The following is a 27,839-nucleotide window of genomic DNA, read 5'->3' as shown; positions in this document are numbered from 1 at the left end:
TTAGTGAGAGACGTTAGTGTAGTGGCCATACACCTACCCACTGACTCATTAAATGTAATCTGGGTGGGAGCCGGTACCAAGATGCGAACCCAGTACTTACTAGCCTTAAGTCTGATGGCTTAACCGCTACACCATTTAGGCCAGTAACGTGAGCTTTTCATCAAAGAACAAGTATGAGATCAGCTAAAATCTGGAATTGCAGAAATTTCTGGACTCTGAAGCTTTTCATCTTTAATCAATAATGCAGTATTAAAAATTATTATAAATTATTAATTTTCCTCACTACCCTGTCTGTGGGATGGTGCATATAAAAGATCCCTTGCTGCTAATCGAAAAGAGTAGACCATGAAGTGGTGCCATCAGGTTTCCTCTCTCAATATCTGTGTGGTGCTTAACCATATGTAAACAAAAAATGTGTTGAGTGCATCGTTAAATAAAACATTTCCTTCAATTAGCCAAAGAAATCAAACCTTTAATCTCATTTATGACTGATAGATTAAAATAAAAGATAAAATTTTAAAACAAGCTATTCCAGTAGGAGTAGTCTCTGTGTAATATCTTGTTTTAATAGTTTAGGATGAGATGAGGTGATGTTAAACAACCCATCCTTTCATAATGTGTTTCCAAAGACAATATTTTATCAATTCCATAAATTTGTTTTGTTTTCCTTTGAGACAAATTAAATGTTAATTCAAATTGTATTTAAAGACCTTTGCATATATTATTATCAGAATTATTAAATGTTATGGAAATCAAGTGCTAGAAAATGTACAGAATTATAAATATGACTAGTGGCTTTCTGGTTAGCCATAGATTAATAGCAGTTTTTGTACACCTAGAGCCTAATTCACAGAAGTCTCTTTGGCTCTGTTAGACAACAAAGCATCCTCTTTGCAAGTCTTTTAGCATTGCACTGCGTGATCACAAAGTTGTGAGAATATAGTGAATGAGGTCCCTGGATATTTTCAGAAAGATGGATAGGCACAATTGTGAAAAGTTTGTTAGAGCAATTTTAGAAATCAAAATCTAATACTAAGCACAGCTACAAAAAATATGGCATACTTGTTAGTTATCAACACACAAATACACTATTAAAACCTCTAGCAATACGAACATTACATAATAATATATTCAACATTTATTTTATAATAAAACTTTACATTTTACTTGAAAACATTTACCGGTACATTATTAAAACCTTTAAGAATGGTATTTTGAACCTGTCATATTTGAGGTTACAAAACATATGTTATATATCAGCAAGTTTGTCCACATATTTTGTTCCTGTAAAAAAAATAGTTAACTGAAGTCCATCTTTTTAAAACACTTTAATTGTTTAAGAAGTATATAAATGGCAATATTGAAATGTTTTTTGTTTGTTTTATATGGACAAAATAGTAAAATAATTTGTCCTAAATTTCATTATACTTAGTTTGGTTATTATTAGCATGCAACAAATAATCACTTTTTAAAATTATATATTATATATAATAATAATAATAAATGATAGCTTGGACTTGTAATGATTATGACTATAGTAACAGTTTATCAACTGAAAGTGCTCAAACTAATACATCTCTTATGAATGAAATTTTACAGCTTAAGGCACATGAATCATGGATGTTCTATTTTAATTTGGCAATGTTCTGACCCCTCAGAATTGTGCTAGTGAAATTGTTTTGATCAAAGCTGCTCTTAAAAGATCAAAGATGTCAGTTCGTAAATCTCTGTCCAGTCTCAGTGTCCACAGGTAACATTTGTTTGTCCAAGCACATTTTTACTTATCAGGACAAACGGACAAATGCTTATTTCGAACAAGGATTTGCCCTATATACTATATACTTCAGAAAATATAGTGAAACTGTGGAGTGGTAAAAAATATTTAAAAATACAATTATGTGATAAAATGGCTATATTTACTAGACACTTACAGGTAGCATATTATAATGTAAACCTAGAAATAAAACTGTCAAATGTCATGCGAGTCTATCTAGTAGACTTGATCCTGTCAATTAAAACTTTGTGGTTTTACATACACATGTATAATAAGTACCAGTGTATAATTTTATATTGGCTATAAAAATATATATATTTAATTAAAGCTACAAACATTAATGAGATGGAATCCAAGCTGCTAACTCGGATGCATAATGTAAACCTATAAAACCATTTTTAGAGAAATGTTTGGGGGGTTTTCTGGGGTGTTTTGTTTTCAAATTCAGCTTTGTTTTCTTTTTTTTATATATTGGCTGCTAAGAGCACATTAATCTGGCATTTTAAAAATGTTTTTCTGCATTCAGTGTTCAAAAAAAGCTATAAAGACCACATTTACAGAAAGACATCTTCTATATTTTCATTTTTGCTATAGAACACATCATGTTAAGGAATCTGGGGTGCTGAAAACATTAGATTTTGCATTAAGTACATGTATGCCTAAATAAAAAACAGACTTTTAAAGTGTCACTTCGCTGATCACTTCTGGTCATATGGCCACCATATTAGTAGGGAAGGAATTATCAGACAAATATTAATAGACCAAAATAAATAGCATTCTAAAAAAAAACCCCAAATCTGTAAAGTTTTGCGACTAAAATCCATAATAAAATGAATATGCTGGATTTTCATGTTGTTGTTGAGGAGTCAAACAGCATCAACCTACTGCAGTTTTAAATATCCCCTATCAGTTTATTACTTATCCTAAGAAATCGATCAATTTGGCTTTTCATTTTTTAAGAATATGTTTAAGTGAAAAGTAATAAAATTAAAATGCCTGCCAAATGCTTTAACCAATTAGATATTATTGTCAACTGTGAACATTACCACATGATCATCGACTAACCGGCACAAATGACAAAAAACACTTTCAAAGGCATTTTAGAAAATTATCAAATTTCATTATGAATTTTAGAAATACTAAAACAGTGCAAGTAATCAACACATGCAATATCTTTATCAACGTTTAGGTAACATGCACCTATTTTGTACATGGATTTCATAGTTTTATGTACTTTGTAGTAACATGCACCTATTTTGCACATGGATTTCATAGTTTTATGTACTTTGTAGTAAAACTTTTAGAGAAGACCATTTCATGAGTTTTAGTCTAGTAGTTTTCAAGATACATACAATCAAATAATTTGCTGCAATAAAATTAATATTAATAAGAAAAAGAATAATAATTGTAACAAAGACAATGGGACCCCACTACTTAGGCTGGGATCCTTCAATATTTCTGTTGTTCTTTCCTTTGTATTTTTATCACCGTATTCAGACAATTCATTCCAGGGATATCCGCTTAATCAAAGCTCTGTATGTCAAAAGAAAAAGAACAATATGAAAAGTAATGCACATGAATAAATATTTTTACATTTATATGATTTTAAAATAGACTGGTTCTACTGAAAGTAGTTAAAAAATAAAATATATTAGCTGTAATTTGCAACTGATAAAAAATCAGTAAAAGTATGCACAGCACTGCAGACATGTTCAGTTTATTAAAAATATTTTATAATATTTTTTTTAGCAAAGATATTTATTAAGAATGTTAAATAGACAAATGTTGAAAATGTATTTATGAAAGATGTGATGGTCTTTCGAAAGGTTTGTATTATCTTAAACCTTTTCTCAGAACAAAAAACAACAATAAAAACAAAACAAAAAAACCATGCTAACTTTGATGCACAAGAACTTAAGACAGGGGCCAATTGTTCACAACATTGTTAGTCTAACTAACCATGGGTTAGTGAAACATCATTAGTAAAAGTGAGTAATAATTTTTTAATTGTTTTGGATACCAAAAATACTTGTTCATTATTTTTTACTTTTGAATTCAATCACTTATTTGTACAGATTTACGTTGGTTTTGAAAAAAGTATGGTAAATTAACTGTGATAATAGCTGAACAACTGGCCAAGTCATTAAATATCAAATTTGTGCAGAACATATAATACACATGCAAATATAATACCGTACATATAAAAGAAAACATATACCTTTATTAACTAATGTAATAGTTTTTATATCATACGAACATAACTGAAATACTATTTTTATTAATCACATAGGCAGATAGTTTACTCATTTCTCATGCCTTATCACACAAATGTTGAAAAAATTAGGTATTTTGTTTGGCATTTATAATTTAAACTGTTACCATTCCAGGAAAACAAGATAAAATATAGTATGTTTGGTTCATTGTTAAAAGCTCCTAATATTTTACCAAAAAATGTATACAGAAATAAGTGATGTGTACTGGTATATGCAACTATGGGATGGTGCATATAAAAGATCCCTTGCTGCTAATCGAAAAGAGTAGTCCATAAGTGGCTACAGCAGGTTTCTTCCCTCAATATCTGTGTGGTCCTTAACCATATGTCCGACGCCATATAACCATAAATAAAATGTGTTGAGTGTGTCGTTAAATAAAACATTTCCTTTCAATTACTTGCTTAAAAAAACCCATGCAAATTCTGCCAGAGTTTGAATATTCATGCTTTATACTGTAAAAAATAAAAAGTTACAATGAATAAATTAAAAGACAGTGTAACATAAATAACATAATGTAATTAATTATTAACTACTAAACAAAACAAACTGTAAATGTAATAATTAAAAACAATGACATGTTTTCATTAGATGAAATTCTTTGAGATCTTTCACAAAATGATATAGTGTAGTTAATAGTTAAACATTTAACATAATCAAATTAAAGAAAAAGAAAGAAAAAAAACCCACTAACTTTTTTTTGAAATATATAAATAATAATGTCATAAATGCATATTACCAAATTACCAGAACAGGTATCTCGGACTATAAATACGGTACCATTTGCACAAGGTCACACACCACCATCTCATAGGCATTGATAATGGAATTCTGTCTGTTCTTTGGAAAGTCTTCTCTTCAACAACATAGAGCCCTTCAAGTCGTCACTTGACATTTGAAATCATTGATCATATTATTCTGCCCATCCAGCAAATCAGGCATTGAAATAAATAAAGGTTACCAAGTTACCACATCAACAAAGTCGAGAATGGTAGTTTGTTCTCAATTGTTTTCTTCTTTTTTAACAAAAATGCTACAACCTAAATTTTTATCAGTTGTGTCCTGTTTGAATATACAATGAAATTCCTCTAAACCGGACACCCTCAGGCCCAAGTAAAATGTCCGGTCTTTATTGATATTTAAAAAAGGACCGTGAAAAATGTCTTGTTTTGGGGGAATTCCTGTTTACAAAGGGTCCAGTTTTGAGAGCTTTCACTGTACATTATACATACATACATATATATATATATATATATATATATATATATATATATATATATATATATATATATATATATATATATATATATATATATATATATATATGAATAGAATATCCTTCTATGTTGCTGGCACCTCTCCTCTAAAGTAGCAAGGGGGCTTGAGATAATATATTTTATAAAAAGAAAAAGTCAGAAGCCTCCTTTAAAAGTCATATATCCCTCTTTAATTAAAATTTTCGCCTGTTCAGGCTTCATCAGGGAGATTTTAAAACTAACCTAAAACAAAATCAAACCATCCTGCATGAAAACAATATAAAATATATATATATATATATATATATATATATATATATATATATATATATATATATATATATATATATATATATATATATATATATACACATATATATATATATATATATATGAATGAAACGAAAACAGTGATATGAATAAAGTATTATGATAATATTTGTTAAGGGATTATAATGTGAATTGTAAACCTCATAAATGAGTCATGCCTACATGCAAGGCCTGTAACTTATGGTAACCTGTACATGGGTTACCAGGCACTGTGCTTCATGTGGATGCCTACACATTTATTGACTAAGAAATTAAGCTGTTTATCATAATGTACAGCATCATGTAATTTGTGCAATATATGTCTTTGATGCACCATGGGGGGGGGGGGGGGGGGCGGGACGTAACCCAGTGGTACAGCGCTCGCTTGATCCACGTCGGTGGGCCCATTGGGCTATTTCTCGTTCCAGCCAGTGCACCACTACTGGTTTATCAAAGACCATGGCATGTACTACCCTGTCTGTGGGATGGTGCATATAAAAGATCCCTTGCTGCTAATCGAAAGAGAGTAGCCCACGAAGAGGCGACAGCAGGTTTCCTCTCTTAATATCTGCGTGGTTCTTAACCATATGTCTGATGCCATATAACTGTAAATAAAATGTGTTGAGTGCGTTGTTAAATAAAACATTTCTTTATTTCTTTCTCTCAATATCTGTGTGGTCCTTAACCATATGTCTGACGCCATATAATCATAAATAAAAGGTGTCGAGTGCATTGTTAAATAAAACATTTCTTTATTTCTTTCTCTCAATATCTGTGTGGTCCTTAACCACATGTCTGACGCCATATAATCATAAATAAAAGGTGTCGAGTGCATTGTTAAATAAAACATTTCTTTCTTGATGCACCAAGAAACATGGGAGTCCAAATGGCTGCTATAAGACTGGCTCATGTCTTTGGTGGTATTCTCTACAATGACATTTTGTTTCATCACAACTCCAGAGTTAAAACACGCAACATGTTTTGATCTGTCTGTATGTCTGTCTGTCTGTAATATAGTGGTTCTGCTCAAATCACTTTTAAAATGTGAAGAATTAAAAATAAATTCTATCATTATTAATAACTTTTAACTAATGAACTAATCTGGATAAAGCCGACCAATTTAACACAAGTCTAGAGGACAATCATTTTTGAATCTAACACTGCTAACACTGATGTAATGGGAGTTGGTAGCACATGGAAATTTTGCATACCATCTTTTCCTTTTTAAACATTTGGGTGATGACAGCTCTTTCAGAAATTACTACACAAAGGCTAGGATGAGCTGCATCGAAACAAAATTGTTTCAAAACTTTAATTGGTAAACTGGAAATAATAATAATAATAAAATAAAATCAAAATGGGGTTGTGTGTGTGTGTGGTGAATTTTTTTTTTTTCAGGGCATGGAAAATACTACACATCAAGCAAAAAAAAAGAGAGAAGAATTTTGCAACACCCCCCCCCCCCCCCAAAAGAAAAACAAAATGGAGGTGGGAGACCTTTGTCCTTGGGAATGAAAATTAATGATTTTTTAATATTATTATGGCCTAATGCAAGATTATTTAATTGTTCATATATTAAATTAATGATGAGAATTGGACAGAATTACCCTTTCTGATTACTAAAATTAAAAAGAATCTTAAACAGAATGAAGAAATGAAACAAAGACCATCAACAATAAGATGCCATATAAAAAGTAGCACCATTTATTAAACATTTCATTATATATATATATATATATATATATGTATGTATATATAGATATTTATATATTTTAGGAAACTGTTGTCCCACATTTACAATTCTTTGAATGCATACAATTTGTGCAAACAATAACATCACCCTCCTCTAATAACCTCTTGCTTTTGGTTTATTGGAGATGTTAGCAAGGATTACATCACAGGTACTTCACTTCAGCTATGTGTATGTCATAGCAGAGAAAACTATACATCAGTGGTCGAGTGCTTGCCTCATATGTGGTTGGCTGTAAGATATAACTCATCTACACACAGGGCTTAGGTTGCACCAAAGTCAAGGCGATAAATGTGCCCAAAATATGTATGCCCAAATTAAGTACAAATCCACTGACCTTAAAACATTTGACTTCTATACCAATGTTCGGTTTTGATTACATTAAAATAGCTTTAAATGCAATTCTGAACATCTAAAGCCTTGGACATACTGGATTACTTTATGATTGTATTATCAAAGCCTGCTGTATATATACTGCTACTGGAAAGGTGTAGCTTATGTGGTTAATGCCTTAGATCAATTGTAAAAATATATATATTATGTGTTCAAAATTTTAAAAATATTACAATGCAATGTTGTTAAAAATTCCTTTTCTTTAGTTAACTAGTTAGTTTTAACAGTTTACATGTATATACTTCTCAAAGTACACATTTACAAAAACACTTTACAAATCTCCATTTGAATATTCAAATACAAAAGAAACAAGAATTTATTCTTGGATATAACAATAGTCACCATACACCCAGTTTCCATTTAATAATTACATAGCGATATAACCCATTTAATAATTACATAGCAATATCACCCATTTAATAATTACATAGCAATATCACCCATTTAATCAAGCCTAAAAATCTATTTGCACTGGGATGATTATCATGCAAACACAAATTGTAAGCATAGCATTATGACATTATCTCTTTTTACAAACACTATACGAGTTGTATAACAGGAAAACCTACAACTTAGCAAAAACAAAAAAAACTAAAAATATATAGATCTACATTTTTTGGCAAATAGCAGGTAATAACCTTCAAATAATAAATCTCAGGTATTAGCATTCTATCTTAATTGTATTGTGCAAAAATACAGCATCAAAAACGTCATATTGTCAACATCAAAGTAAAAGACATCAAACTTTGAGCCGTGTTTACTCGGTTTCTGACATCATGCTATATTGTAGGTTTTCGTGTATGACAGCTCATATATTTTATAAATGTGGAATATTTCACAGTCGAGAAATGAAGACTGCAAATGTAATTCTCAAATGCTAGCTGTCACAGCGTTACAAATTGGTAACCCAGGGAGATAAATCTTTTGACAAACATATATGCCTATTGAAATAAAATAAAATAAAACAAAACACCATTAAATTATTTATCATCTGACCTAATTAATTTTTTAGATTTCCATTTACAAGTATTCTTTGAATTCCTGGTTACATTAAGTTTAGACCATGCCTCCAAGAATTTTGAAAACCGACAGGCACATTTGTCTTATTCTAGTACATATGCAAACATCATACAGAACTAGTCTAACACTAACTGCAAAATAAAACTTCTGTTGGAATGTCTAGTATTCTATTCATACAGTAAGCTCTAATTTTTGGAAAAATTCATCTACACATTTATCTTTAAATGAATAAAAAAAACCCAAATCATCTGAACTGTATGGGACAGATAATTTTCATGGAAATATGATACATTTTGATTCATGAAGTATAAAAAGGTCATCCTGTAAAAGAATAATGCCATTTATTGGTATTAAAGCAAGCTGGATACGGAAGTGTAGATGCATTTTTTATCAAAATATTATGCTTCTATTTTTTGTTTAAACTTGATTATTGATTTCATAATATTTTGATTGTTGCTAGGTTACTAGTTCCCCTAGTTTGTTGACAATGATAGTGAGTAATGTATACTGATTTTACAATGTCACAATTGTAAAAAATTCCACTGGGTTCTCTCTGTACAGAGATACAATTTCTGATGTGTTAACAATTTGTAGTTTTAATCAGAAGTGCACTTCACTGTATCCAGTAATGCAATTGAGAACAATGTACTGGTGATGAATGCATTATATTACATCTATATACATATATTAAAAACAGGTGCTCATATTAAAATATGTCCACAGTTTATAAATGATTAAAAGGAACATTCATGCTATATAAAAAACCAACATTCAACAGTGTTTATATTTTGGCATTTGTTTTGTTTTGTCATTGAAGACTGCAGCAGGAATCAAAATTCTCACTTAAAACTAATATACAGTACTTTTTAGATATTGATTAAACACAATATGTTACAATATTTAAAAATAGGTTTAAAAAATAATTTTTAAAATGAGAAAAACCAAGAAGAATCTATTGTCCAGTCAGTTTGTTTCACACAATACACATTACTTTCAACAGGGTTCCTGTCAGAGGGTAAAATGGGTATGGTGCCATACCCAAATTCTTTGGCAATTTTTTTTTTTTTTTTAAGTTAACCTTTTGACAAAATTAATTACTCTTTTATCATTAATGTATGATTTTCTTAACCCTAACACTAACACTAAACGTAATCCATTTTCTTTCTGGGGGAGGCCTGTTAACTGGTTGCATTCAATTCCATAACGCCATTCCCAAAAATTTCTTTCTGACAGAAACACTGGTCAATGGTATACGTCATGAACTGACTACACAATCCCAAAGTGGTCCCGACGCTAGTCATGGAAGTGTTTACATTTAAGCAGTATTACAGACATTATCACATGTGCAGTACGAGTGTGAAGCTTTATAGACCGTCCAGAGTTTGCTGTCATTGTGTAAACATTTTCTGACTAATACAAATCTTTGAATGACTGAAGTTATATACTCAATAGAGTTTCTCATTTAGAATATTAGTATCTGTATATTTAAAACGTTTCTTGTTGTCCTAAATGTTTTAAAGCAGACCGCACTGGATTTGGTCTCCGAAATCATTTCTACCAAAAAAAAGAAAAGAAAAGAAAAAAAATAGATATCAGGAAATAAAATGAAGTTTGACCTATTACAGATTAGGACAACCAGAAACATATTTCATATACGTATACATATATATATATACATATATATATATATATATATTATGCAGAAAATTGAATTTCATATGCAACTGTAGTCATTAAAATGTCTCCATTAGTCGGCAAAATGTTAACAATGGCAACAAACTGAGAACAGTCCCTTTAATACTGGTTTTAATACCAACCACCCATAAAGTAAGCAAGACTAATATGTAACCACCCAAACAGGTTATATTTGTATGCACAACCAACCATCTGACAAAACAAAATAATCTCCTCCCCAAAAACCCACCAGACAAATGAAATCTTTTAAAATTTGATGGCAGTATCTGGCTTTGATGGTACAGCACTTGCTTAAGCTGCTTTAAACCTCTCAGTGAATCTATTCTGATCGTCCCCCCCCACCCCCTCCCCCCCATCTCAACCAGTGGCCCAAGGCCAGTATATCCTATCTGTTTGAAAGTTCAAAAAAAAGATCCCTTACTGCTAAAGTAAGAATGTAGCAGTTTTCTGATGTACAACTACCAAGTTTTTGACATCCAACAGCCGATGATCAATAAATCAATGTGCTCTAGTGATGTCATTAAACAAAACAAACTAACTTCTTAAACATTTAGTTTGTCTATACACTCAACCCTGTGTGATAATTTCTGGAATAAAACTAAATGTATATATATACGTATGTTGCACAACGGGGGCCTAATTCACAAAGGTCCCTTAGGCTCTGCTAGACAACAAAGCATCCTCTTTGCAAGTCTTTTAGCACTGCACAACGAGATTGCAAAATTGCGAGTTTGGTGAATTAGGCCCCAGATGGGTAATGATGTTTTAAAATATACATGTATATAGTGTCTATAATGAAAATGTTACATCATCACTAATTCCATAATTTTGTAATTTATGCTTATCAAATGCACATTAACATGCTACTAATACCACTTGTTGGTGAGTTTGGAGTAACGGGTGATGTTGCTTTAAAATGTATTCACAGGTCACACACTAGTTTTTCTGATATAGTTGTGGAGAATACAGAAAATACAACATATTCATTTATTGGCACATCTGGACAAGGCACCAGAAGTTTACAAAAAAGCATATATTTACTATTATATAAAACAGTCAATTAAAACTTATTTTCATCAGGTTTGGCAAACACTTTTTAAAAAATAGTATGTGAAAAAAATGAATTAAAAAAAAAAAAAAAAAAAATGTCTACGAAGTGATTTCTTTTTGTGTAAGTCTGTAATTACTAATATTTCAACAGATGTTCATGAGCACAAGCTGGCCTAACACAGTAGTTATCTCTTGAAATCAGTCTCATGCTGAGACTTGTAATTATAATGAAAGCATTGTCAGTTCAGTCATTATCTTCTACTGATCTATGAAATACTACAGTTACATTAACAGGACTAATAACTGTCAGATGATAGACTTAAAATAGTACGGGTGTTTTAAAGAAATGTTTATATATATATTTTTATTTTTTTTACCAAGATGAAAGAAATGCTTGCCAAGTTTTATGACAATACATTTATTTTTCAAGATAATACATTTTTATAAACCCAAAAATTCATCATTTAATAATATATAATTCTAAATACAATATGTACTTTTCTGTTAGTATATTTTTGGTATATAACACACAATACATTTAGCAGTTTTCCTCTTTTTCCTTCTTTTTTAAAAGCAGTTGTCACATTTTGGATTAGTATTTTTAATAAAAAAATATGTTACTGACTTCAGAGATGAAAGTGGGTTACGAAAACAATTCCCGAAATCTTAATACTGGTGGTCAAGTACTGAGATTGGCCCTAAGATTAGTGTTGCATGATGGTCTAAATGGTGGAGCGGATAATTTTGTCATGCTCATATACCACGGAAGTATCGAGCATGTCTGTCCCGAGTCTTGTCTCTGGATAGCCAGGGGCCTGACTCGGGACAGAAATTATTTCCTGGTCAATTTTGAATATTATGGCCTAAATAATAAAATTGGGTTTTAATAAATTTTAAAGCGCATTTCCAAAATAATAAAATAAAATAATTTTATTACCAATTTGGTCGCAATTTATGTACGGGCATTCTAAATTAAAATATTAAAATAATAGTAATTTTAAATTTATTTAAACCCTTGTGAGGAAGAGTGCATTGGTAGAAGAGGTTGGGCCATTCTAAACTGGCGGACCCTATTCAGAATGTATGCAAAGTATCAGATGAAAACATATCATAAGTTTTGTACAGAGAATATGGAAAACATTGGACAAATTATGAAGAAACCCACAAACACTGTATGGATGATTAAGATTGGGAATTTGGAAAACATTCATCTCTCTAAATGATTGTTATCACTACATGTCTTCAGTGGACCACTACAAAAAAGAATATATTAAAAACTATGCACAATCCAGATCCGGTCTATAGAGCAAGACACACAAACTGGCTTGATTTGTCTTACAATAATTACTACATAAAAATAAAAAAATACAGGTAAACAGAATAAGATGTCACTGCCATACGGCTGTGTTATCCTGGAAAAGTTAGAATGACAAATGAATCGGTTAGGTTACAAACTGACTGAAACTTTTGGCCATTCTACAAATTGTCAGATTTTTTACATTAATTTTAAACATTGACTGTAATATATTATGTCAGCATGAAACCATCAGCTTTAAATGCCTGTTAATGTCATGGCAATAAACCTCTGAGAATATAAAATTCAATGTCTGCACAAAATGTGTGATATATATCTCTCTCAAAATAAAGGTTACTACATATATAAAAGATAATATATATATATATATATATTATGTACTGGATTTGTACTAGTCTTTTTGTCCATCTGTGTGTGTTTCTGTTTCGACGTGTACATAATATGCTGTTTGTGTACAACATATAAACATATAAAGGTGTACATGTTTGCATGTGTGTGTGTGTGTGTGTGTGTGTGTGTGTGTGTGTGTGTGTGTCTGCATGTGTTTGTGAAAGTGTGTGTTTGATACATTCCTGTAATCATGCACGTTTTTGTGTTTCTGACCATGTTTTGGATTATGCCAGACTGATGAACATGTGGATGGTTTTTGACATACACATTATAATATTATGGATAAATATATCAACATTTGCAACCTTGTGAAAGATATGGAAGTGTCAACATGTTGAACTTGGAACACATTAACGTTTACCAATGCTATTTTCAAACCATAAATTGTCAACACACTATCAGAAAATAAGCTTAGAGGTAAAATGAAGATTCAACATCTATAAACAAACGGGTACAAAAATGATAACAAATATAAACAACATGAAAAAAACAATTTGTAATATAACTTACAAAATTCTAAATATTTTTTACACCTATAAAATTGATATATCAGAATCTAGCGCAGTAATGCTCTCTTCACAGTGACATATTCAAGTTTGATTAATTTTTGGGGGGTTGACATTTCAGAAAATCAACTATCCTAAATTCTCATCTCTTTTCTATTTAAGAAAAGATTCAAGCATAAGATGTTTATATAAAATAAAAAAGTCAAATCTATAATTAAATAGCATTGACGTATCCTAAATCACCGAAACGAATCTTTCTCACCAGGAAAAAAAAAAGTAACCTAAAATCTATCCTAAAGTGTATTTTCTAAAATGATCCCTTTATTCAAACAAAATTTGTTATTGCATTTTAAAAAATAAAATCGACAACTAGCACACCATTAACTACTGCTTATGTCAGAATTACCAAATGTATGACATCCAAATAGCTGATGATTAAATACATCTATGTGCTGTAGTGGGGTCGTAAAATAAACTATACGTTACTTTACAAAAATTAAATTATTATGCAGATACATATAATTATGATATGCCACCGTAAAAACGTTTCTGTGATTTATGATCTTTAACAGAAGTCATTACCTAAGGCAGGGATCAACAAATCCACTATCCCTCGGTACTGGCTACTGAATTATTGGTCTGAGCTAGTGGAAATTATCAACCGTATTACTATAATATATAGCACACTAGCCCAAGCATTTGTGAGGTTTGTAGTGATTTTCTCAAACAAATGTTGATCACGGCCTAAGGTAAACACTACACTGATATATAAATACGCTCAAATAAAACTTTGACACAATTTACTCAAACCTCAAAGGTCCTGAATACAAATGAACGTACAGAGAACCCCATAAGTAACATAAAAGAGAAAACATAAATATATTACTCAAATATCACTTGAAGATAAACCGATGAGTCACTCTTCTGTTGAATGTTCTAGCCTTGGTGTACTTCTTAAAATCTGCATTTTTCAAGCTTTTAAAAATATGTCTGTTAAAAATACCCGATAACAGGCAACAACATGCATCAAGAGAGAGACAGCCATGGTATACTTTATCACATGTTCAAGCAATATATATGTACCAGCAACATAACCTGGGTACATAAAAAGTTATAAATTGCATATATTCAGTATATTATGACAGATACATGTACATTTCAGATAATCGTAGTGGTACATCTCAACACATGCTTATAAAACTGTACAAGGCTAGACTGATGCTAAAGATCTTTAAGATTCTTGACATGATACATGTATTAATGAATGCAGTTTCTATGGTGATTAGAGTTTAGGCAGTCTAAACCCAAGTCCACACACAAAGGGTGACAATACTTTTAAGGTCTGTTTCCACTTAAGAATTTTACGCCACAATTTCAAGTGTCATGAAATGACCAGCATGCATGCAGCTTTTAGCAATCTGGTCAACTATTTCCTTGGGGGTAGTAAATGCGGGTCGGATAGCGCTCACTGTCCATTATGACCTGATCCCAAATACAGGAATCACATTGGCATTTCACACCTTGGTGGCCGAGCATGTTTTTAAACCTTTTCATTGTTACTCTAATAGCAAATGAAGCATTTTTACCGACTCAATTCACATGGCCTGAAATGCTAAAGTGGAAACAGACCTTTAGTGTGTGAATTCTGGTTTTAACAGTCTGAACCAGAGTCCACACACTAAAAGTCTGTTGTAACTCTATTAGCAAATGAAGCATTTTTATCGACCTGATTTACGGGGCCTGAAATGCTAAAGTGGAAACAGACCTTTAGTGTGTGGACTCTGGTTCAGAGTGCTGGAACCAGATGAAAGAAAGGGTATTTGTGGTGCAAGACGAAGTGCACACACCACAATATATCAACCAGCACAGAGTTTGCAGAACACGTCTTGAGATCAAGGCATAGATCACTGATTGCCATACAACAGCCGGGGCATCAAAAGAGTGCATATAGCATAATCATGATTACAAAAGTCTACCAACACCCACCATGTTGGACACACGTACTCAACCAAATTAACAAAAACCTAGGCCCATGACAGACGTGCTTCACAACTTGCACTCAAGATCAGCACGATATAAAAAAACCCAAAACGTTCACCCCCAAATTAACCTACAATCATCCATGCCATCAACAGTAGTAGCTGCTGCTGTTGTTGGGATTGTACAGTGTACAGTGGGCGATGGTACAGATCACACAACCGTCAATCCATGCAGCAGCCACTATACACTGTCTGCAATAACAAGGAGTCAGATCTACAAGGACGAAGTGTGCATGTTGAAGAACACGAGAGAGGAGGAGGAGGACTGGCAGTGCGGGTGAGAAGCACATTCAGGACTTAGGCTTGTCACGGAGCTTACTGAAGTTGTAGGTTTCGTTCAGACCTTTCTGACCGATCTCCGTCCACAGCTGCAGGTTGTTGTCCTTGCGGTACTGCTCCCAGCGCTCGTCGTCAGACTCGTGCGTCAGGTACCGCATGCCGACATGCATCTCAAGAACACGCAGGTCGCACCACATTTGATAGTCCTGACAAAATATAATAAAATAAAATACATAAATATTAACAATATACTCTTAAACAGAAGTTTAAAAAAACAACCCCAAAATGCAAACAATTATAATTAAAAAAACGAGAGATAAAAAAAAAAAAAAATTAATAAAATAAAATACATAAATATTAACAATATATTCTTAAATAGAAGTTAAAAAACCCCAACCCAATAAACAATTATAATTAAAGAAAAGAGAGAGAAAAAGAAGGAAGTTACAGTCACATGACCAGAACTAGAGGGAGTGTGCAGTAGAAGAATTTAGGCCATCCCATTGGCTGTTGGGATGTTCGGACCAGACTACTAGCCATAGGAGGGGGAATGCACTTGTTTTGAGGACAGGTAATGTGAGAAGAAATAATAAAATAAAATATTTACCATAAACCTTCAATTGAAGTACCAAAAAAAACCTAAAATATTTTTAAAAATATTACAATGTGCACAATATATTCTTGAATAGCAGCCAAGGATTTGACACTATAGCCTCCACAAGTCTAAAATATTGGACTCGAGTACTCGGGATTCAAACTCGACCCAGACCCGAGTACCCCAATATCTACACTAAATAATAATGAGACTAAGGAATAAAGTAAATTAGTATCATGCATCTTGATTCAAGCAGTGAACATGGATGCTAAAGTATGCCGTTGTATTGCATTCCACACATTCCACGTTTGGTTTTCCTCCATGTCTTATATAATGTAACCGGCGGCAAGCATACGGCAAAATGACGTAAAAAATATAATTAAATGAGAGTGCTCTTCCTTGCATGGGTCTTCAAGTCCTGTGAATGGACTCGAGTCTTGCTAAACTCGACCCGTGCCCGAGTACTCGAGGACTCGTGGAGACCCTATTTGACACAACTCCACTATTTCAGACTTAGCAAGAGTTCAACTAACTAGACATACCAGAAAAATACTTACTTAACTAGTTTTTCTGCTTTATATTAAAGCAAATCATCATGATGAAAACCAATCAAATTATTGACAAATATTAGTATTGTTTGGTGTTGCTTAATGAAGACATCGTCTTTGTTAATTAGGTCTTGCTTATTATCTGTATGAAGCCCAAATGATGATGCAAAAATTATCTGTTATCGACCTTAGTGAAAGTGAAAAATGTGCGACACCATAGGAAATACATCTTTCAGTTAGTAGCAAAGTATCTTTGATCTGCACTTTGTTAGACAGTAATGTCTTATTGTGTATGACTGTCTCCCAACCCTTGGTTTGCTCCCAAGGTATCTTTGATCTGCACTTTGTTAGACAGTAATGTCTTATTGTGTATGACTGTCTCCCAACCCTTGGTTTGAAGGTATCTTTGCTGCACTTTGTTAGACAGTAATGTCTTATTGTGTATGACTGTCTCCCAACCCTTGGTTTGCTCCCAAGGTATCTTTGATCTGCACTTTGTTAGACAGTAATGTCTTATTGTGTATGACTGTCTCCCAACCCTTGGTTTGCTCCCAAGGTATCTTTGATCTGCACTTTGTTAGACAGTAATGTCTTATTGTTAGACAGTAACCCTGTTTGCTTATTTTGATCTGCTCTTTGTTAGACAGTAATGTCTTATTGTATGACTGTCTCCCAACCCTTGGTTTGCTCCCAAGGTATCTTTGATCTGCACTTTGTTAGACAGTAATGTCTTATTGTGTATGACTGTCTCCCAACCCTTGGTTTGCTCCCAAGGTATCTTTGATCTGCACTTGTTAGACAGTAATGTCTTATTGTGTATGACTGTCTCCCAACCCTTGGTTTGCTCCCAAGGTATCTTTGATCTGCACTTTGTTAGACAGTAATGTCTTATTGTGTATGACTGTCTCCCAACCCTTGGTTTGCTCCCAAGGTATCTTTGATCTGCACTTTGTTAGACAGTAATGTCTTATTGTGTATGACTGTCTCCCAACCCTTGGTTTGCTCCCAAGGTATCTTTGATCTGCACTTTGTTAGACAGTAATGTCTTATTGTGTATGACTGTCTCCCAACCCTTGGTTTGCTCCCAAAGAATGCATGTCACCTGCAGAAAGACGTGTGACAGTGATTTGTCCACGGTGAATCTCTTCCTCATCTTCACCTGCAGCAGGTTGGTGATCAGGTCAATGGCTGAAAACAATCACAACAACAATGGTAAAAACAGTCAGCAAAAATAGCAGGTATCAGGCCAACCGGATATAAAATATTGACATAATAGTGTAATTATATTTACTATTCACCTTACCGGCTACGGTCAGACTGCTGGTGATCCCTTGCACCTGCCAATACAGGCGGTCCCCCTCCTACCCACTCCACCTTTCTTGTCCTGGATGGAGGAGCCGGCTGAGGCCGGTACCTGTGCCCACGACAGGCGTGTGCTACAACAGCTAGCTCTGAATGTGCACGTTAAACAATCATTCCATTCCATCCAACTATTCACCATTGTAGCAGAGGATATGTTTCTTGAATCATGTGCAGTCTAAATTTCACCAATAAGCAATATAATTATGGATGGAAAGTCAACAGTTTAAAGAAAACTATAGGTGACCAAAAGCAGATCATACTGTCCAACTGTTCCTCATGATCCAACCCCCAACTCTCATGTTATCTAAATATTATTTTAGCAGTGAATATTTTTTTTATATACATTATGACAACTTTAACAATAAATAAATAATCTATAAACTGAACATGCTGAAAATTTACAAAAAAGCTTTAATCAGACCGAAAAGTCTTTCTCACTGTCCCACTACCACTCTGCATCAGTTCCAACTCTCATGCTGTCTTTTCTACATCTATACTTATTTCCATGTTATAGTCAATTAAGGTTCAAGCATGCTGTCGTGGGCATATACCTCAGCTATTTGTGGTTAATGGTTAGCGAGAGACACGTCTATGTAATGGCCTTACACCTAGCCACTGAGTCATTAAACTCGCTCTGGGTGACAGCCGTTACCGGGATGTGAACCCAGTACCTACCAGCTTTAAAAATTGATAGCTTAACCAGCACACCACTGAGGCTGGTGTCCTAAACAAAATGGTAACTCACCTTCCTGGGACACGTCTTTCCATGGGTTCGGTGGGTACATGAAGGATGCATTCTGGATTTGATCACTAATCTCTTCATCCTCATTGAAAGGAAACGTGCCACTTAAACTGAAAACAAATAACATTCCACTTATAAATACATTTTCATGACACTAGATACAGAAAATATAGGTGAAATGACCATTAAAGTTAGATAAACCATACATTCATTATACATTGGTGAAAAGAAGAAAAGAAAAGCTTAAAAACTAAAACAGATACAAGTTCAAAACTGATACCAGAAACAAACAAAAAAGGTTATGCAGTGTATATTACCGGTATACAGAAAACGTATCTATTAAAAGCAATTTAGAACAGAGCTATACTACATAAATACAAAAGCATATATAATTATAGGTTTAAATATAGAGATCATCTGGTCTTAAAGGCCAGGGCACTTGCTTATAAAACTTTATAGTCTAGACTCAGACCTTTAATGACATCACATGCAAGTAATTTGCATGTGTTGCCATGACGATAATGTCTCAAAATGTTATTACAGACTTGAGTCTAGACTTTAAAAGTTTTATAAGCATGGTGCCTGTTGTATTATCTTGGAGTGCTATAATCAAGAAAGTAATAACAACTGTCAATAATCAATTTATCTTTTACTTCTGTTTGTTTTGAATGTAGGAAATGCAGTGTGAGTGTAACTATCACCGTGCTCTAAAAAAGAAAATATTAAAGTAAGCTAAGATAGATGGGGTTGGTTCTTTTTGTATTTAGAAATTAGTGGACCTAATGTAAAGCAAGAGGTAAAAAGAGAATCACCTGACATAGATGACCACTCCCACAGACCACATGTCGAGAGACCGATTGTAGCCTTTTCTTTTCAACACCTCAGGTGCTAACAAAATAAATTGATTTGAAATTAGAAATTAAATAAGAGTTGCTATTTTAATCTATTACATACAGAAAAGAAACAACTGCATAATTAGGAAATGAAGAGAAAGAAAACCCCTCCCATTTTATACTTTTTGCACCCTTTCAATTAAAAGCATTTCTGCAAATATATTTCCATGTGGCATTTTTGATCAGTTTAGTTTAAGTTCATTTTGTTTATTTTTTACAAGGAATATATATTATATGTAAGTAAACATAAGTATCAAAATATGAGAAGCTAATATAAATAAATCCTTAAAAAAACACACAAAAAAAACAAACAAAAACACAAGTTTTATTTTTCACATTTGTGTGCATTAAATGATTAAAATGTTTGTACCAAGATAAGCTGGTGTCCCGACCACAGATCTTCTAAATGATTTCTCTCCAATGATTCTTGCAAAACCAAAGTCACAGAGTTTCACCTGCAAGGAAAACACACATTATGTGTTACAATAAAGCCTTTAAGTTTAACAGAACCATAAGTCTTCTGTTCTTAACAAGTTAGCATGATGTTAAACTGAAAATAACACCAGAAAGGTTTCAATAGTATTTAGTTTAACAATTACACAACAGTATTATTTTCATATCCTGTTAGATTGTATAGGTTATTTCAGAGTCATAAATTACAGGGGCAGCGCAGACGGTATGGCTGGTATGGCCATTGCCGAACCACTTTTCGAAGAGGTACAGCCGGCATGGCCATACCAATTTTGTGTGTGTGTGTGTGGTTTATATTTGTTATAGCTGTGAAAATGTCATTACAAGTAATCTGAAAGGTGAGTCTAGCAACCATGAGCCATACCACTATTTTTTACACTGTGCCGCCCCTGAATTACAAGTTGACAGTTTTCTCTTCTGTGAAATTTAATATTAAAGCTATGTCATTCTATCATTCACTATACTAACTATCTATGTTGGGATCATGTCCAGAGGTGCGAATGGGTGTGGTGTGCACATGTGCCCATCACAAACCTGCAATGTCCACTTTTACCCACAACAGTGACCATCTTTCACAATGTTAACATTGACAAAGCTACTTTTTCAACTGTGACACATCCCAAAAAACAGAAACCAAAAAACCCCAGTCAAATATAACATGTATTAACCTCCATTTTAAAACTGTGAAGCAAAGTGCTATACCACTGGCTGTTTTTTTTTTTTTTTTAGAAAGCATCAAGAAAACATGGAAGCAAACTTGATTGTTGTATAAGGCAGTTGGTGATTATCACTGATACAGGAAGGAAGGAAATGTTTTATTTTAACAACGCACTCAACACATTTTATTTACAGTTATATGGCGTCGGACATATGGTTAAGGGCTACACAGATATTGAGAGATAAACCCACTGTCGCAACTTCATAGGCTACTCTTTTTGATTAGCAGAAAGGTATCTTTTATATGCACCATCCCACAGAGAGGATAACACATACCACAGCCTTTGATATACCAGTCGTGGTGCAGTGGCTGGAGTGATCACCGATATAGAGCCAAGACTATACTACAGTTTTAAGAAATGATTGTTGCTGGTAAGCCTCACCTGGGGAAAAGCAGTTTCTGATGACAAGAGTACATTTTCAGGTTTGAGGTCGCAGTGTACAACACTTTTACAGTGGAGATGTTTCAAGGCAACAAGGATCTGAAATAAAATGATGGAAACATTCTACAATAATATATTCAACAAGCAACACAACATATTATATACATTTAGTAGAGATAGCAAGCTATTTTTCCTATGCCTCCATCTTATAAACGTGAGTTGTATTTTACCCAGTGGAATAAAGCTTTAATGATGTTCATTGGACAACCTATGAGCTGTAATGCCAATGAGTAACAATATCTGTAAACAGTCTACTGGTTTTTATATAAGGTATCTTTGTAACATATTATATATTTTCCAATATTTTTAAGAAAATAAAAATCTGCCTTGTTTAGATATAATATTGAATGGAATATATATATTTATAACATTTACAAAACCAGGTGACTTTACATACAGATGCAGACATGTTGGAAGTGTTCATTAAAAATAGGTATCTGTACAGGAGGTTTGTCTCCATATACAATATTGTGAATAAAACATTTTTGAATTTATGTTATACCGTATACGCAAATATGTTTGCGAATAAAATATACCGCGAAAATCGTGAACACCTTGATAGCACCGTGAATTTAATTACGCGCAAACTTATTTCTGATTTGGTATAATATTGTTTACCTTATAATATATAGTCTTATCTCTACACGCCCAACCCATATCGGAATCAAGCAGTCGGAGGTCCGCAAGATTACGTGATCCTGTAAACCAGCCTGGTCACGTGGATTTGATCGAAGTGACACACAGTTGCGCGTAAGTCTGTTGTTACGTAACCTCAATTTTGTTTGTTTTCTTTGTAACCTTGAATGGAAGTTTTTGGGTACCACCAATAATTAAAAGTTATTTCTTCTGATATTTGCGTTTTTCAATTTTCTGTATCGCATGTGCGTGTTCCATCAATAACATCTTATCAGACATACATACAACATTGACGTCTTGCTGACAGCATGTGCGTGAAATCGTCATTGAAAAGAATTTGGCAAATGAAATATGCGTAATTTGATTTTATTATCAGGGGACACTGTCGCGAAAATAATTCCTCGCGAAAATGTAAAATGAAAGCCCAATCGCGAATTATTTTAGCCGCGAAAATATTTGTGTATACGGTACATTTATCTATTAACCTGGTTTTCCATCAAATTACCATACAAAATGTTGACTATAACAAATCCTAAACCTCAGTGGGTCATACACCATTGGATGTAAAGTATTAATAATAGTAATATTTATGCTGTTTTCTTTTACTGGTGCACTAACTTTATGTGTATCTGAAAAATATTTACCTGTGAAATAAGGTACTTTGTGACACGTTCGCTAATACGGCCCTTTGGACTGGACAAAATCATTTCAAGCATATCTCCTTTCAACTTCTCCATCACAACAAATATCTGAAGAAAAAAACACATAAAAATTAATCACAATCGGTAATTATACAAAATGACAGAAAGTCTTTACTCAAGCGAAAACATTTTTAGTATAAGGGTTTTTCACAATTATCAACCATTTTCACAAGCATACAAATCATAGATGGGGATAGGGATTTGATTAATGTTGGAGTACCCTTTTACAACAAACATTTGATTATAACTATTCCTCACAAAATAGGCATTTTCCTGGTACACTGTTAGGAAGGACTAGCAAAAAGTAATAAGAATGGTCCCTTAAAACCAAGGTGAATTAAAAATTAAAGATACATACAGTAAAACCCCTCTAAACTGGATACCCAAAGGATCAAGTAAAAAGTCCACTTTTATGGGGTATCCAGTTTCTAGAGGTTCTGTTGTTTACTGATATTTAAAAAAGGACTCTGAACAACATCTGATTTTGAAGAAATTCTGATGTCCAGTTTTGAATGGTTTTACTATATTGTGAAACTTCCATTCTGAGTGAAGGAAGGAAGGAAATGTTTTATTTAACAAAGCACTCAACACATTTTATTTACGATTATATGGCATCGGACATATGGTTACAGACAACACAGGTATTGAGGGAGGAAACCCACTGTCACCACTTCATGGGCTACTCTTTTTGATTAGCAGCAAGGGATCTTTTATATGCACCATCCCATAGACAGGATAGTACATACCATGGCCTTTGAAGTACCAGTTGTGGTGCACTGGCTGGAATGAGAAATAGCCCAATGGGCCCCACTGACGGGGATCGATTTCAAACCGACCGTGCATCAAGCGAGCACTTTACCACTGGGCTATGTCTCGCCCACCCATTCTGAGTGAAATAACTTGAACTGAAGTATCAACTGATTTGTTAAGAAATTGGGCATTTTGAACAATCACAATTCGTTCGAAATATTGAGTTCTATCACTACTCTTGACCTTCACCCCAGTCTACCGGTAAACAAATCATAAAGTTTACTCACTCTCTCTGGAGTTTCAAACATCTGCTCCAAGTTCACAACTCCCGGATGATGCAGATTCTGTGAAGGAAAAACCAAAAGTCAAGTTATTTATTTCAATAATGAATGAATGAATGAATGAATGAATGAATGAATGAATGAATGAATGAATGAATACAAAAATACACATCGGCTATTGGGTGTCACAAATGGTAAATTTGAGGAAAGAAAAGTAATATTTTTGTCAATGACAATCCAGCACATTGATTCCATTAAGGGCAATCAATCCCATGATTCCTTTCACCTCAAGTTCTACCACTGAGCTGCATCATTCCACATACAATAAATTTAAAGTTCTTCAACTAATTAATACAAGGAAGGAAGAAATGTTTCATCTAACAAGACATTTTCTTTTACGGTTATATGATGTAATACATGTGGTTAAGGATCACTCGGATAATAAGAGAGAAAACTCACAGCTGTCACTACATAAGCTGCTCTTTTCAAATAACAGCAAAGAAATCGTTATGTGCACCATGCCAAAAAGGATAGTGCATAACATGGCCTCTGTGACACCAGGGGTCTAATTCACTAAACTCTCGCAACTTTGCGATCTCACAGTGCAATGCTAAAAGACTTGCAGAGAATGCTTTGTTGTTTAGCAGAGCCTAAGAGACCTTTGTGAATTAGGCCTCAGTTGTGAAGCACTGACTGGACAACAAATAGCCCAATAGGTCCACCGACAGGGATCGATCCTAGACGGATAGCCCATCAGGAGAGTAATTTACAACTGACCTACATTCTGTCCCAATCAGTTAATACAAATGACCATCAAACTATTTGTCTCTCACCTGCAGAATGGACACTTCTATCTTGAGTTGTGCTTCTTGTTTCGTGGGAAATCTCATTTTGTCAATGACCTTGATTGCCACATCACGGTTTGACTTTTTATGACGACCTCCGTACACTATTCCAAACTGGCCAGAACCCAACACGTCCTCTGGGAATATCTGATACAACTGACTGATGTCCGGCTGAAAAACACAAACAAGTGTTCCTTAATAACAATAATTCTTATTATAATCTTGATAATGTTCAACATTTAGGGCCAATTTTATAGAGCCAGTTTTGAGCATTGTAAATGTCTGTTACTTGTGTGTATTTTGGCCCATATCCATTTACACCTGTGCTGTCACAATCTCTAAACTGAGATAATCAGATTTTAAATAACACACAGAATATCATAGAATCATCTTTATTTACAGTTAAACCTAGCCATAAAGACCATACAAACAAAAAGAAAAAGTAAATCTCCAGTGTATCTAATCCCCATAGATTGAGTCTTGGTAATGATAAGAGGGTTTTTACAAATATTCACAAATGTCTTCAACCTATTATTATTTGTTTTTTAAAGAAAGGAACACAATAAGAATTTTTTTTAACATTTACAATACATAAAACAGTCCTAAAGACTCAAATATCAGGACTTGTAATAATCAATTACATACTTGAACCAATCACCGAAGAGAACAAAAACAAAAAAGGCAAAATAAAAAAGAAAGAAACATTAACTGTACCTGCTTGTTCTTTATGGATCCACCTCCATTAGCTGTGCTACCCTTTTCATCTGAAATAGTTTTTAAAAACTTACTTCACTTACTTGAAATTCCTTAAAAGTAGCGATATAAATAATCGGTACATTACAGGATGACAGGATTTTATGTGTCACATGTTGACCAACAATGCTAAGGTGGATAATTAGACAATCCTAAATATTCAGAAAACATTAAGGGCCAAATAAACGAAGCCTGTTTTTCTTCAACGCAGGTGTTTAAAGCATTGTAAATGTATGTAATTACATCAACAGGCTTTGAAAATTCTGCCCTTTGAGTCTTTAGCTCAAGTCATTTATCATGCAACCATGCTTCCTATTGACCTGATATCCCCTACCTGAAAATTGAGAAGTGTTATCATGTCACTAGGAAATGAGTTTGCTAACTTTTCAGGTAGGTAGTTTTCTAATTTTTCAAACATTCATTTACAGTAATAATTGTTGAAATGCATAAATAAATATAACAATTACACTTCCTGTAACGTTAAACTGCCTCTTATTTTTCAATTCTCCATTATTTGCTCCCATTCAGGACTTGCATGATGAAAAAATTATCAGGTTAATACGTTTTGATATCGTGGTTATTTGGCTGGGTTCGATAACGATGTATCAGGCTCGTTGAAGCTGGCCTGTTACACTGTTATCTTAACCTTGCCAAATAACCATGATATCAAAACGTGGTAACCTGATATTCTATATATATCACTTATCAGTTATACAACTTAACAAATACATTTGTACACCAGATGCTAGCATAAGCAACATTGACATGTATAGCTGGAAAACAACGACATCACAAATTACCTTCCGTCACACTGGAGGTTGGCGTCAGTGGCATCAACGCCTGCCTCAAGGCTTGCTCCCAGTGTTTTGCCTGCTCCAGACCGATGCCGCTCTCTGGGGAGCTCACGATGTTCGTCTGCTGCTGCCCGTAGCTGGGGTTCTCGCCAATGCAGTAGATGAGGGTCAACATCTTAATCTCAAACACATGAGGAGCGCGGGACAGCTCTGGTGCAGGTTTCAGCTTTGCCGGTTCTACTGACGTAATGCTGTTTAATGGAATCTCCTGAAGAATTGACATATTATTTATTTGTTTTTATAGTTTAAAAAATACCACAAACATATTACACACAAACATAACAAACATATATGGATGATGGATTATTAGATAAATGGTGTTGCTGCAGGTGTATATATGTAGGGGGGTGGGGATGGGGTGAGGTTTCAGTTGACCCAATCCCATTCCATGACAATTTTCACTTTTTAAAATATATTTTGTGGGGGAGCATGACCTGGGCCCGTGCTTATAAAACGTTTAGAGTTCAGACTCAATCTCTAATGACGCCACATGCATAAAATTTGTATAGTGTTGCCATGACGTTCGTGTCTCAAATTCCATTAGAGTCTCAAGTTTAGGTTTTATAAGCACCAGGCCAGAACTCCCCAGAAAGTTGGCTAGCCAAAGTCTAGATAATTCCCTGTATGTGTACCTGAACTGCAGCTTTTCCTTGTTTGATGCTAATTCACCTATCTCTGTTTCACTGAACAAATAAGTCTTTACCACATAAATACTGGTGTACTGTCACACATCCTCAAATGGCAACCTTTATTAAACAGCCACTTATTTAAGAAAGAAAGAAATGTTTTATTTAACGACGCACTCAACACATTTTATTTAGTTATATGGCGTCAGACATATGGTTAAGGACCACACAGATTCTGAGAGGAAACCCGCTGTCACCACTACATGGGCTACTCTTTCCGATTAGCAGCAAGGGATCTTTTATTTGCGCTTCCCACAGGCAAGATAGCACAAACCATGGCCTTTGTTGAACCAGTTATGGATCACTGGTCGGTGCAAGTGGTTTACACCTACCCATTGAGCCTTGTGGAGCACTCACTCAGGGTCTGGAGTCGGTATCTGGATTAAAAATCCCAAGCCTCGACTGGGATCCGAACCCAGTACCTACCAGCCTGTAGACCGATGGCCTAACCACTACGCCACCAACGCCGATCCACTTGTTTAAGAGTCCACTGTATTATTTTCTGAAATAATTTAA

At 33.8% G+C, this 27,839-nt stretch overlaps 1 protein-coding gene across 3 annotated transcripts in view; it reads right to left on the bottom strand.

Moving 5' to 3' along the window:
* The window catches only part of LOC121370884 (serine/threonine-protein kinase D3-like), a 115,996-nt gene continuing 88,157 nt past the window's right edge, over positions 1-27,839 (bottom strand). For 2 of the 3 annotated variants that reach the window (XM_041496413.1, XM_041496415.1), the window contains 11 exons: positions 26,584-26,845; positions 25,745-25,794; positions 25,019-25,201; positions 24,192-24,248; positions 23,098-23,202; positions 21,758-21,856; positions 20,557-20,641; positions 20,106-20,181; positions 19,297-19,403; positions 18,292-18,377; positions 7,281-16,252 (listed from right to left, as the gene is read on the bottom strand). In XM_041496413.1, coding sequence (XP_041352347.1) covers positions 16,058-16,252; positions 18,292-18,377; positions 19,297-19,403; positions 20,106-20,181; positions 20,557-20,641; positions 21,758-21,856; positions 23,098-23,202; positions 24,192-24,248; positions 25,019-25,201; positions 25,745-25,794; positions 26,584-26,845 — 1,305 coding nt within the window. In that variant the 3' untranslated portion in view covers positions 7,281-16,057. Of the gene's footprint in view, positions 3,308-7,280; positions 16,253-18,291; positions 18,378-19,296; positions 19,404-20,105; positions 20,182-20,556; positions 20,642-21,757; positions 21,857-23,097; positions 23,203-24,191; positions 24,249-25,018; positions 25,202-25,744; positions 25,795-26,583; positions 26,846-27,839 lie in introns of those variants that run through there. The other variant, XM_041496414.1, reaches the window with a different exon arrangement.

This window comes from Gigantopelta aegis, chromosome 4 (genome assembly GCF_016097555.1).
Source record: "Gigantopelta aegis isolate Gae_Host chromosome 4, Gae_host_genome, whole genome shotgun sequence".
Classification (NCBI taxonomy): Eukaryota; Metazoa; Mollusca; class Gastropoda; order Neomphalida; family Peltospiridae; genus Gigantopelta; species Gigantopelta aegis.
Note: the sequence above shows the minus strand (reverse complement) of the source record. Positions and strands in the feature narration are given on the sequence as shown.